At 44.2% G+C, this 12,686-nt stretch overlaps 1 protein-coding gene across 7 annotated transcripts in view; it reads left to right on the forward strand.

The window, feature by feature from the left end:
* Positions 1 to 12,686, forward strand: part of Ascc1 (activating signal cointegrator 1 complex subunit 1) — a 97,399-nt gene that overhangs the window by 46,631 nt on the left and 38,082 nt on the right. For all 7 annotated transcript variants that reach the window (XM_006514039.3, NM_026937.3, XM_006514041.4 and 4 more), the window contains one exon: positions 530 to 649. In XM_006514039.3, coding sequence (XP_006514102.1) covers positions 530 to 649 — 120 coding nt within the window. The remainder of the gene's footprint in view (positions 1 to 529; positions 650 to 12,686) is intronic.

Consider the following 12,686-nt stretch of genomic DNA (forward strand, 5'->3'; position numbering starts at 1 on the left):
ACACAAACACACACACACACACCAAACAAACAAACAAACACCCTAAACAGTGACTTGGTTCAGCAGCTGTGGTTGGCTGTGCTGCCCCTCCCTTGAGGTAGTTCCCTAGGAAGGGACTTGCTTGTACAGATGAGTCTGAGGAGGGTTTTCATTAATGTTGCTGGGTGTTCCTGGAGATGTCCACATTGGTATCCACACTGTCTATTGCTAGTGAGTGAGTGCCTCCTGCAACTTGAAGAAATGGTGAAGAGGGAAGGGCCAGCACATGGAATGATGTTGCCAATCATGCCATCCCTTAGAGCTCATCACGAGTATTGACTGGAACATGGTATGGTGCTGGAAATACTCGCCTGTATTCTACAGTTGTGGGCATCAGACAGTTATTAACTTGAAACTAGGACAGCTAGACTATGTTGCTGGAAAAACCCCACGAGCCAGTCCTTGTACCTTTTGACCATGCATAGTAACCATCTTTCACAAGATTGCAGGTCCTTTGCTTAAAATCCTAATGGTTTTTTTCCTTTGGCAGTGACATTTCTGGAGGCAGACCCCTGGAAGTCGAGATGGCAGGCATCGAATACATGAATGACGATCCTGCTATGGTGGATGTTCTTTATGCCAAAGTCCACATGAAAGATGGCTCCAACAGGTAGGCTTTTAACGTGTGCTTATTTGAGAGGTTCTTAGAACTTGGGGGCGTTCGGAGTTTGCACGGCATCACTTCAAGCTCTCACACCTTCTCCGTCCCAGCCTTCCAAGTACTAGGATTCCATGTTTGCACCAGTGTGCCTGGCTTTGTTCATGAAAACAAGTGTGCTAACATATTCAGAGAAGACAGATTGTGACTGTTAGCCTAAAAGACTCTATGAATAGCGAGTGTTGATCATAACAGTCAGTTTTTTTATTGAAGTAGGTTGTATGTTTTTCAGCATAATTGGAGGTAAGAAGGCAGGTTCCATAGGTGATGTGATGGTGACTTGGCAAATACGGGGACAGTATGGGAATAACAATCACACTGCCATGGAATTGTTAAGATTAAGCTTCATAAAATGTTAAGAACAAACTCACAGTGGTGGCACACCCCTTAATCCCAGCACTTGGGAGGCAGAGGCAGGTGGAGCTCTGAGGTTGAGACCAGCCTGGTCTACAGAGTAAGTCCAGGACAGGCAGGGCTACACAGAGAAATCACGTCTTGAAAAAATAACAGTTAAGAACAGTCCTTGGCATGTGCTAAAATCATCTTCTCAGTCTATAATTCAGGCTATTACCTTATCTTTCTTTGAAAAATGTTGGTTTTTTTTTTTTTTTGTTTGTTTGTTTTTGTTTTTTCGAGACAGGGTTTCTCTGATAGTCTTGGCTGTCCTGGAACTCACTTTGTAGACCAGGCTGGCCTCGAACTCAGAAATCCGCCTGTCTCTGCCTCCCAAGTGCTGGGATTAAAGGCATGTACCACCACCGCCCAGCTGAAAAATGTTTTTGTTACATCTATTTATTGTGTGTCTGTGTGGGCTTGTGTGTGGACAAAGAACGATTCGCAGGTGGCTGTTCTCTTTGTCTGCTCTGTGGGTCCCAGCGATCAAGCCCTGGGCGTGGCTCTGGCGTGGCAGCGGGCAGCAAGCTCCTGTGTTTGATCATCTTTTAACTTTTATTTTGGGAATATTTTGCTTGCATGCATCCCAGTTCACCTGGTGTCTGTAGAGGTCGGAAGGCATCAGCTCTCTCCTGAGCTGGAGTTATGGATGGTTGTGTAGCTACCATGGAGGGGCTGGGAATCAAATCTGTGTCCTTTGTAAGAATGTCTGTGTAAGACCCTAAGGCCTTAGTATTGAGTGCGCAGCCCCCCAAAAACACAATTTGATGACAGATCGCTGCAATGGCAAGAGGTTTATTGTTCCGATGCGGGTGGGGTTGCTCAGCCTCAACCCTGAATTCAAAAAGCACAGCTCTTTTATACTCAGACAGGGTTTCTCTGTGTAGCCTTGGCTGTCCTGGAACTCACTCTGTAGACCAGGCTGACCTTGAACTCAGAAATCTGCCTGCCTCTGCCTCCCAAGTGCTGGGTTTAAAGGTGTGTGCCACCATGCCTGACTTTTATACTCTTTTTATGGTGGGTTATTATGATTGGTCAGCAAAGCAGCAGTACATTTTGAACTTAGGGTCATCTATTAACGTCATAGCTATTAAGTCACAGCTATTAACATCACCGGGAATTCTAGCAAGGTCAGGGCAGTTTGTGGTCTTTCTCGGGATTTAGTGTGAGGTAGGGTGGGGAATTTTTCTGGGAACTGCTAATCTTGTTTTGGCAGCTGCAGGCTTAGTCTGGTCCTCTTGACCACTAAAACTGTATAGTTTGGAAAGTCCCTTCAGAGGGGGAAGGGGGTAGGTGGTCTTGAATTTATTTTGGATTCTACATCTGGTGCTATTAACCAACTCAGTCATCTTGACAGCCCAATCCAGGCCTTTTCTGAGGCCAGCCATTTATCATGCTATCACCATGTATTAAATAATGCAAGACCTTTTGTGCATGGAGATAGCCACTTTAAATAGGAAGTTTATTGGGGGAAGGTTATCTTTTTATTTGGGGCAGAGTAGAGGGCTCGTACTGAATCAGAAATGTTTTTGAGAAAATCTAGGCAGACTCCCAAATTGATTTGCTCTCCTATAGAATCTCCTGTTGGTGTGTCTCGACAGGGTCTCCAGTGAAGATCTGGATAGCCTGGAATTCATCGTGTTTACCAGGCTCACCTCAAACTCAGTATTATTAGGCCTCCTGCTTCTGTCTTCTAGAGCTGGGATGGCAGCATGTGCCCGCATACCCAGCTTTCTCTAGGGTCTCCTGGGAGCTGCTCTCACATCTCTGTAGTCTCCAGTTAGAAGTGGGTTTAGAGGGAAAAAGAAGAAAGATGCTATAGTGTGTGTGTGTGTGTGTGTGTGTGTGTGTGTGTGGGTGTGTCGTATCCCAGAGTTTTCTCTTCTTTGATCCTTGGCATATGATTTAAAGATCATAACTAATGAAACTACTATAAATCCAGGGGCACATTGCTCGTTAACATTACCTCATATACAAAGTACCAAGTAATAGCAGGCTGGAGCTTGATACATGACATGGATGCTTTACCTGTTGCTCTAGGTTGTAACTGTTTAAATGCCTTCATGTTATTGTGAGTCTACTATGAACAGAGGAGGTTACTTTCCAGCAGTGAATGAACTAAGATAGAAGATAGTAGTTCTCAAACTTTCATAATCGCTTCAAGTTCTTAAACGTTACGACACTTCAGAGAGCTTTCGTTTCTGTGTAGTATCTGTCAGTACTTAATCATTAATATTTATTATAACAATAATGTATAAAGTATATATTATATAATTTTATAATAAATAATTATGAATACTTATTGAAATTAAAACTTAGAGATTTAGTGTGTGTTAATTTCCTTAAAAATAATGATGGAGCCGTCTTTAGCTGTTGCAGTGCAGGAGATCTGGTCTCTACCCCTCACCTGAGCAAGAGGGAAGCATGGGAAAGTTGGTGGTAAATAGCTCAGATACCACCCAGTCCCAGATCCAGGGCTTTGAAGTAGCTCAACCCAGCATCTGTCCCATCTATAAGCTGCTAGAGCCTGTGAAGGGGCTGGTCCTTCAGATCCAAGGCTGTAGGATCTCCATGACACATGGCGACAACAGGAGATCTGAGAGGAGTCCCTGTAAGGATTAATGGTGTAGCAAAAGCCAGACGCCTTGAATCAGATCAATGTCTCTTTGAAATGAACATTTGCATGTATACATGTGTGAACAAAGGGGTATATTGTGGGACAGATTTTTTTTTGTTTCCTTTTGGGAGGGAGGTTGTAAGGGCAGAGAGTAGGTATGAGGGACAGGGAGAAGAATGAGTCTAAGGACAGCCAAGCCTACAGAATGAGGCCCTGACTCAAAAACAAAAACAACAAAGATAAGGAAAAGAGAAAGAAAATGTCTACGAAATAGCTGAGTCTGATCAGCCACAACCTGCCTGTCAGTGTTCTCCAAAGTACAGATGGTGCTGGGTGTACAGAGATTGGCCCAGAGAGTGCCCAGCTCCTGCAGACAACCTTTGCTTAGTTGTACAGGCAAAGTGTTCCATGCAGAACGGCAGTTTTACCACAAGAATGTGAAGAGGATGTGTGTGTTCAAGGAGCGACAATTAAAGATAAATGACCCTGGCTCTTTAAGCTGTAGATGTTTAGTGAGGACTAGTAAAATAACCAGACGCTACTACAGTCTCTGTGCTGAGGGGTTCCAGCTGTACACGCCATTGCTTTTTGCATTGGTTTGAGACAGTATTTCACTGATTAGCCCAGGCTGGCCTTAAACTTTCAGTCCTCCTGCCTCAGCCTTCTAAGTACTGGGATTTCAGGGTCATGTGACTATGCTGGGCTGCACCATTGCTCTTGTACCATGACTACAAATGTCGTTCAATCAAAGCAGCAATAATATGTCGTAAAACGGCTCAACATGTGCTCTGCCTCTGAACCATGTTCCAGCTAGTATTTTTAGACTGTTCTTGAGGCTAACCCAACAGTTCAGTGGGTCTAGTTGCTTAATGTTCAAGCCCAGCAGCCTGAATTCATATGGAAGGTAGATGGCTTCAGAGAGTTGTCACCTGACCTCTGCATGTGTGCCACGCACAACTCCAACAATGATAAAAATTAAATTTAAAAATAATTTTGGACTCATGACTCCTTATGCAGAGTCTCAGGACTCTGCAAAATACAACGGACAAACTTGTAGTATGCAGTTCCTGTCTCTGGCACTTAAAACTGTCATTTCTGGGGAAAGTATGGTTAAATTTTGGTTAGCATTTAGTGTGCCAGGCCAGAATGGAACCATGGTAGAGCTCATGTGTAATATTCTCAAGGGCCTGGGTCTGGTCCTCTGCACTGCATAATACACTCATATTATCTTCATCTGATCTTTGCAATATTTACATAGAGTAGAGGCTGGTATGCAGATACACACTTAAAACTCAGTGTTGCGAGACAACCTATGCAGGTTTATAGGCACACAGTTAGCAGGAAGGCATCTGGGAAATTACGTGAGATTATGATGTTGATTCTGCACAGTAATGAAATGTTCTCATCGCTGCTTCAGTGCCGTTGTAAGGCACATGTGGCCGAGACCAGACGGTTAGGACTTACTCCGCTCTTGTGGGCTTCCAGAGGGGAGAAGAAAGGAGCTCAGAAAGAACAAGGTGCTTTCTGCCTTGAGCGTTTTCATTGGCGTTTGCCCTTGGTGCTGCTCCTCAGATCCTTAGTTCTGTAGGTCCTCATATGCAAAGATGCAGGGTTGAGAATGGAGAAACAAGACCATAGAACTGAGTTACTTTTGAAGACAGTTCTCACACTGGATCATCCCCTCACTGATAGAGAGCTCAGGTCTTGGCAACAAGCTCATCAGAACATTCTTCACAAAGCCAGCTCTCACACATTTGGTGAACTTCTTGTCAAGTCTTTGTGAATTAAACGGCCAACTGTCCCTGACTCCTACGTGATCAATCGAGAACATTTCTTTTTTTTTTTTTAAAGATTTATTTATTTATTATATCTAAGTACACTGTAACTGTCTTCAGACATTCCAGAAGAGGGCACCACATATTATGGATGGTTGTGAACCATGATGTGGTTGCTGGGATTTGAACTCAGGGCCTTCAGAAGAGCAGTCAGTGCTCTTAACCGCTGAGCCATCTCTCCAGCCTGAGAACATTTCTAAGTCATTCCTATCTCTTCTACTGCTCTACTTTGATTGTCCATTTCTCCACGGGAATAACAGCTGTTATTTCAGGACTTAGAAATCTCACCTTCCCAGATGTTCACTTCTTAAGAGACATATGTATTCTAAAGATCTAGTTTAAATCAACTTACAAACCTTCTGGAATGTCTCCTTTACCCAAGGAAATTTAGAGGGTTGTGCTAATTGATACGGGAGTAAGACATGGCCCCTTTTAAAGTGTGTGATGTGTGTGTGTGTGTGTGTGTCTGTGTGTGTGTGTGCGCAGAGGGTTTCTTTCTCTGTTGTTCTCTACCTCATTTATTAATTTGCTTTTGAGACAGGGTCTCTCACTGAAACTGAAGCCCACAAGGAGGTTTCAGGCTAGAAAGGGTACATAAGACTGGTTTTTGTTTTGTTTTGCTTTGTTTTTGTTTAATAAGGTTGTTTGTATAAAGTCAATGTAATAATTACAGTTATTAACCAACAGAAAACATCACTTGAAAGCTAAAATCTGTGTACTCATTATAGCAACAAAAATTACAAGATAATTGGGAATAAATATGACAAAGCACTTGTAAGAATTTTTGCAGGAAATTGTAAACTATAAGAGACTTGTGTATTCAATAGTAGATGTTGTCTTAATCTGTGCTCTTTTGCTATGAAGAGACACCATGGCCACAGCAACACTCATAAAGGAAAAGCATTTACTTGGGGTTGGCTTATAACTTCAGAGGTTCAGTCTATTATCTTCGAGACTGGGGAAGCATGGTAGCACATAGGCAGACATGTAGCTGAGAGCTTTACATCTTGATCTGAAGGCTGCAGGAAGAGAGAGAGAGAGCCACTGCACCTGGCTTGGGCCTCTGAAACCTAAAGCCCATTCTCAAAGACATGCTTCCTCTAAAAGGGCCACACCTCATAATCCCTCTCCAGTAAAGCCTCTCCCTAATGACCAAGAATCCAAATCTATCAGCCTATGGGGGGTCATTCCTATTCAGACCACCACAGATGCCATTTAAAAGCAACTGTGGTTAATTTTTTGAGAATTTTGTTCAACGTTTTTTGACCATGTCTTTTCCACATCCCTCTCCCCATATGTCTTAGTCAGGGTTTCTATTCCTGGACAAAACATCATGACCAAGAAGCAAGTTGGGGAGGAAAGGGTTTATTCAGCTTACACTTCCATACTGCTGTTCATCACCAAGGAAGTCAGGACTGGAACTCAGGCAGGTCAGAAAACAGGAGCTGATGCAGAGGTCATGGAGGGATGTTCCTTACTGGCTTGCCTCCCCTGGTTTGCTCAGCCTGCTCTCTTATAGAACCCAAGACTAACAGTCCAGAGATGGTCCCACCCTAAGGGGCCTTTCCCCCTTGATCACTAATTGAGAAAATGCCTTACAGCTGGATCTCATGGAAACATTTCCTCAACTGAAGTTCCTTTCTCTGTGATAACTCCAGCTGTGTCAAGTTGACACAAAACTAGCCAGTACACCATACTTTTTTAAAAGACACTAATTTTTTAAAAAAGCTTTAAATTAAAAAAAATTGTGTGTGTGTATGTGTGTGTGTGTGTGTGTGTGTGTGTGTGTGTGAATGTGTGTATGTGTTTTGCCTGTATGTATATTTTTATACCACAAGTGTGCCTGGTGCCCTCAGAGACCAGAAGGAGAATCAGATCCCCTAGGACTGGAGTTAGAGATGGTTCTGAGCTGGGAGCTTGGAATTGAACCTGGATCCTCTGAAAAAGCAGCAATGCTCTTAGTCACTGAGTCATCTCTCAGGCACACCCTTCTTTCTTAAAAATAACCCAATAGTCCAGTTTATGCCACCCATAGACTGTGTAGGGCTATCCTCTGGAGCATGGTCAACTTGTTAGTAGCTACACCATTACAAGAGCTCTGACTCTCCCTTCTCCAGTGACCATCAGCCGTCCAGGGCTCCTCAGTTAGGGTGGGACTCCTGAGCCCTTCCCCCATCGTGCAAGAACAGGACTGACTGGGTCTTGTGCAGATACCATTCTTTACAGATGTCATTTCCCGACATGGCTTTATATGCATTTAAAGCAAGTCATGTGCTATACACATACTGAAAGGCAGAGCCAGGAGCAGGAGCCATTGCTGTAGGACCAGAAGCAAGGTGTTTAGGAGCCATTAGAGTAGTCTGGGAGAAGCAAGATGGCTCAAATTAAAGCAGTGGCGGTGGGAATCAATAATTGGATGCAAAAAGTAAAATCTGCTGGATTGGGCACTTTTCTTAAAGTGGAGGGTAGAGAGATGACTAAGCTAGTTTATGTCAGGAGTACAAAGGTGATGCAGATTAGGAAATCTAATAATATCCCTGTCAGGTTTAAAAGGAATATCTAAATACATGCTTAAAAGGATTTTGCTGGGCACAGTGGCACACTCCTCTATTCCCAGCACTCAGGAGGGAGGCCAAGGTAGAGTTCAAGGTCATTCTTAGCTACTGTGTGAATTCAAAGTCTAAACTGCAGGAGACTCCCAAAAAGCCCAGACCCAAGTTAGATCCCTGGACCCCACATGGTGGAAGGAGAGAACCAACTTGACAGGTTATTCTCTGATCTCCACATTTGTGCCTGCCCATGTTCACAGTTAAATAAACAAACAGAATTGAAAAATAAAAGTGAAACAGCAAAGAAGTAGATATAGTTTAGTTGCTGAGAATTGGCAAATGGGAGAGTTGTATTTGTATGTTTTGGTGCCAAGTCCTACATAGCCATTAGCCATTAGGAAGGGACCGTGTGCTGTGGTTTTGCACCCCTTGAACAGAGCCAGCAGGGCATGGTTGCTAGGTGTAGGGCTTGTTTGTTTATGTTCCTTCTTTGGGGGAAATTCCTCTCTGCCAAGGGTAATGACTCCATGATAATGACAACACAAGTTCAGGAGGCGAGGGTGTATACTTAATGGTCAGCCCTTAAGGCTGTAGGAAAAAACTCTGAAAACATGAGTTCAAAAATATATAATTTCTCAATTATGCAAAATATAAAGATGCAATATGAATTATGTGAGGAACTTCATAGATCTAAAAGAACAGAGACAGCTGCACTATGAGCTGGCTTGCCAGAAAGATACAAAGGCAGGTAGATTCCTGAGTTCAAGGTCAGCCTGGGAGGCAGATCTCTGGATTCATTTGCCATGGTTTTTATTTTGTTGTTGTTGGTTTGGTTTGGTTTTAGTTTTTCAAGACAGGGTTTCTCTGTATAGCCCTGGCTGTCCTGGAACTCACTCTGTAGATCATGCTGGCCTCGAACTCAGAAATCTGCCTGCCTCTGCCTCCCAAGTGCTGGGATTAAAGACATGCGCCACCACCACCTGGTGCCATGTTTTTTTTTGTTGTTGTTGTTTTTTGTTTTGTTTTGTTTTGTTTTTAAGAAAAAAAGTTCATGCTGTCTTCTAAGAATCAAGGGGCTAATGAATGTTTATTCATGGGATAATCAAAAGGGAGCCTGGAGTAAATGACTGAATTGATATGTAAATAAAAGACTGGATTTTGATTTATAAGAGCTGAGCTGTCTGGAGATGTCTGGAGAGCAAACACAGCTCTTTTAGAATTTTTTCTACCAGTTGTGCTGATTTTGATCCGAAAACCCATGAGCTGTCCAGGAGCTTTTAGAATTTTTCCTAGCAAGAGAGAGAGGAGAGCTGTCTCAAGCAGAAAGATACATTGAACAGACTACAGAGCCAAGAGTTATCTGCTGAGAGCTGTCTAGGGAGCCATCTTGAACAGACTACAAGGCTGTCATCTCACACCCCATCTTTTGACTTAGATTCCTTTCTGTCACTGCTCCCAAACACCCCTTCCTAAGAACCCCTCTCCAAGCCGAGGCTGGTCCTTGCCATTTTGAGGTTAGATTTTATATTATCACTGTTTGTAAACTGTCCTGTCCCTTCACAGATAAGCTTTTTATTTTTTTTTTAATTTTTTTAGCGAATAAATAAAAATTAACCTGCTACCTCTAATTTCCCAGTTTTCCTTCCTAGAGTAAAAATCACCAAGAGTCATTGTTTACATGCACTACTTTAAAGAAATAGAATTTTATTATACTTTCCTGCAGTTCGTGTTTAGACAGGGTCTCATATAGCCCAGGCTGACTCTGAACTTTCTATGCAACCAAGAATAACCTTGAACTTCTGTCCAGTTGCTTGCACCTCCTGAATGCTGGGAGGAAAGGCATAGGCCACCGTGTCTAGGTTGCTTTTATTTATTGATTGATTGATTTATGGTACCAGGATAGATCCCAGTGCTCTCTACCTAAGCTGAGTCTTTTCTGCAGTTCTTCTGATGTGGTAGGCTGAGATGCTTACTGTCAGTGTGTAAGGATGCTCTGAGATGCTGACAGTTTTCGCTGATGTCACCTCACTGTCCCCAGATGAGCGCTGGGTTGCTTAAGGGGCTGTTTCCCTTCTTATGCTCTTCTGACCTTTCTCATTGTCTTAAAGAACTTGTTGTTTTCATAAACAAGCAATTTAAGGGGACAATTACGGAGTGTCTTAGTCAGGGTTTTTATTCCTGGACAAAACATCATGACCAAGAAGCAAGTTGGGGAGGAAAGGGTTTATTCAGCTTACATCACTGAAAGAAGTCAGGACTGGAACTCAAGCAGGTCAGGGAGCAGGAGTTGATGCAGAGGCCATGGAGGGATGTTCTTTACTGGCTTGCTTCACCTGGCTTGCTCAGCCTGCTCTCTTATAGAACCCAAGACTACCAGCCCAGAGATGGTCCCACCCACAAGGGGCCTTTCCCCCTTGATCACTAATTGAGAAAATGCCTTACAGCTGGATCTCATGGAGGCATTTCCTCAACTGAAGCTCCTTTCTCTGTGATAACTCCAGCTGTGTCAAGTTGACACAAAACTAGCCAGTACACAGAGGCACACCTTCCCTGCCTCATCTCTGTATTAGTGACTGAATCCTGCAACTGCACATTTTTGTCTGTTTGGGTGACATGGTTTTTTATTCCTCAGTTCCTGGCTAAAAAGTTCAGCAGTACCTGCTCTGCTTCTTGTGACCTGCCAAAGGCTGTCATTTCTTCCTCTCCTCCTGTGCCCTTCCTCATTCCCCGAACCCCTGTCTCATTCCTCCCCTCTCCTTGGTCCCAAGACTTGTGACTCTGGTGTGGCCATGAAACTGCTTTGCTACAGGTGTCCCCACTGCTGCCCAAGGTGGTTGTGCCCTCTGGCTCTCCTTCCTGCCGCTCTCTCTTCTGGTTCCTTCTCTGTCCTTTTCCAGGGATGCATCCCAGGAGGCTGCTCACAGCTGTCTCTCGCCTGCCTTGCTGTTAATCCTCCTTCCGTGCTACACCTGTCCTGTGTTTTCACTACTCTTTCTGGTTTATTGAATAGCCCCGGCTGGTTCTAAACTCAGTATGTGGCTGAGGAGGACCTTGACTTCTGCCTCTATCTTCCAAGTATGTGTGTTGCCGTACCTAGCTGACTGAAGGAGGCTGAGCTGACCGCCACATTCCTATCATTTGCCTCCATTGCACTCCAGACTTGTATTGCTGCCTGTTCTTGGACACACGTGCCTGAAGTGTCCTTCACATCTGATGTCCTGTGCTACACAATTAGAATGGCACGGTGTTAGCCCTGCCCCTGACATCAGTGAACAGAGGAGTCTTCACAGCTTCAGCTGCTACACTGCCTGGTCACCAACCCCAGACGTCAGGAACTTTCCTTCCCCCTCTCCTCCACTATGCGTACCGCTTTTCTCATGGAACCTTCCAAGTTCCTGATTGTGCCCCAGAGTGTCAGCAAATGTAGGAAGTGCCACCATTTCCACATTCATGGTGGGGACCTGAAGACTTGGACTCTGAAGGCAGACTGGCTTGCACTGAGTTCTTAAAACTCACCTTTAATTAAAATGGACTTGTGGGGAGAGGGATATAGGAGGTTAGCAGGAAGGTGACTATGATAAAGTCAAAGATATGTACATACACATGAGAATGTCATCATGAAACCCATTATTTTGCACACTAACTGAAAAAAAAACTATGAAAAAGGTGCTGGCAAGATGGCTCAGCGGATAAAGGTGCTTGCGGTCAAGGCTGACAACTTGGGAGTTCAGTCCCCAGACCTACATGGTGGAGAGAGAGATCTGACTCCCACAAGTTGTCATCTGACCACTCCTCCACACTTGTGGGCCCAACTTGGCTTGATCGCTTCTGTGTGTGTGCTCTCTGGCCCTCTCCCGCTCTCCCCTCCTCCCTCCTCTCTCTGACTCTCTCTCTCTCTCACACAAAAGATAAGAAAAGAAAGACATTTTTAAATTAATAGGAAAATTGTTTCAGCGCTGGGATTGACTCTGAGGCCTTATACATACTAATCACACATTCTACCACTTAGCAACACCTCAGCCCCTGAAGGATAGTATGTATATGTGTGTGTGTGTGTGTGTGTGTGTGTGTGTGTGTGTGAGAGAGAGAGAGAGAGAGAGAGAGAGAGAGAGAGAGCTTGGACTTGCCACTTAGAAGTTACATGACCTTGTTCAAGTTCTATAACTTGCCTCTGCTTAGTGCCTTCATTGGTAATTAGGATAACCATGTGCTGTGAAGATGGCTCAGCGTGCTTTGCTCCGTGCGGTGGCCAGTGCATTGTCTGCTGTTCTTTCTCTATGGAAGCGGCCGCCCCACTGATCCTGTGCACTGCCCCTTTCTTTCTGCTCTCCTCTTTGGGAACACTTTCTCCTTGTCAGAGTCAAAACGCATAGATGGACATTGGGTCCCAGCAGTCCCTATAAGAGCTTGACTCTGGGGTCTGGCCACTGCTTCACATCCAGCCTTTCTTACTCCGTCACAGGGGTCCAGTAACCAGCAGACTGTCTCTGTGACCCTGCATGCCTTGGGGTTTTGCAGGAACTGCTTTTTAATAACTTGAAGTGCCCATACTTTTCTGGTTTGTCTGTGAATCTTTATTAATCCTTCAAGAACAT

This window comes from Mus musculus, chromosome 10, assembly GCF_000001635.26.
Source record: "Mus musculus strain C57BL/6J chromosome 10, GRCm38.p6 C57BL/6J".
In the NCBI taxonomy this organism is placed as follows: domain Eukaryota; kingdom Metazoa; phylum Chordata; class Mammalia; order Rodentia; family Muridae; genus Mus; species Mus musculus.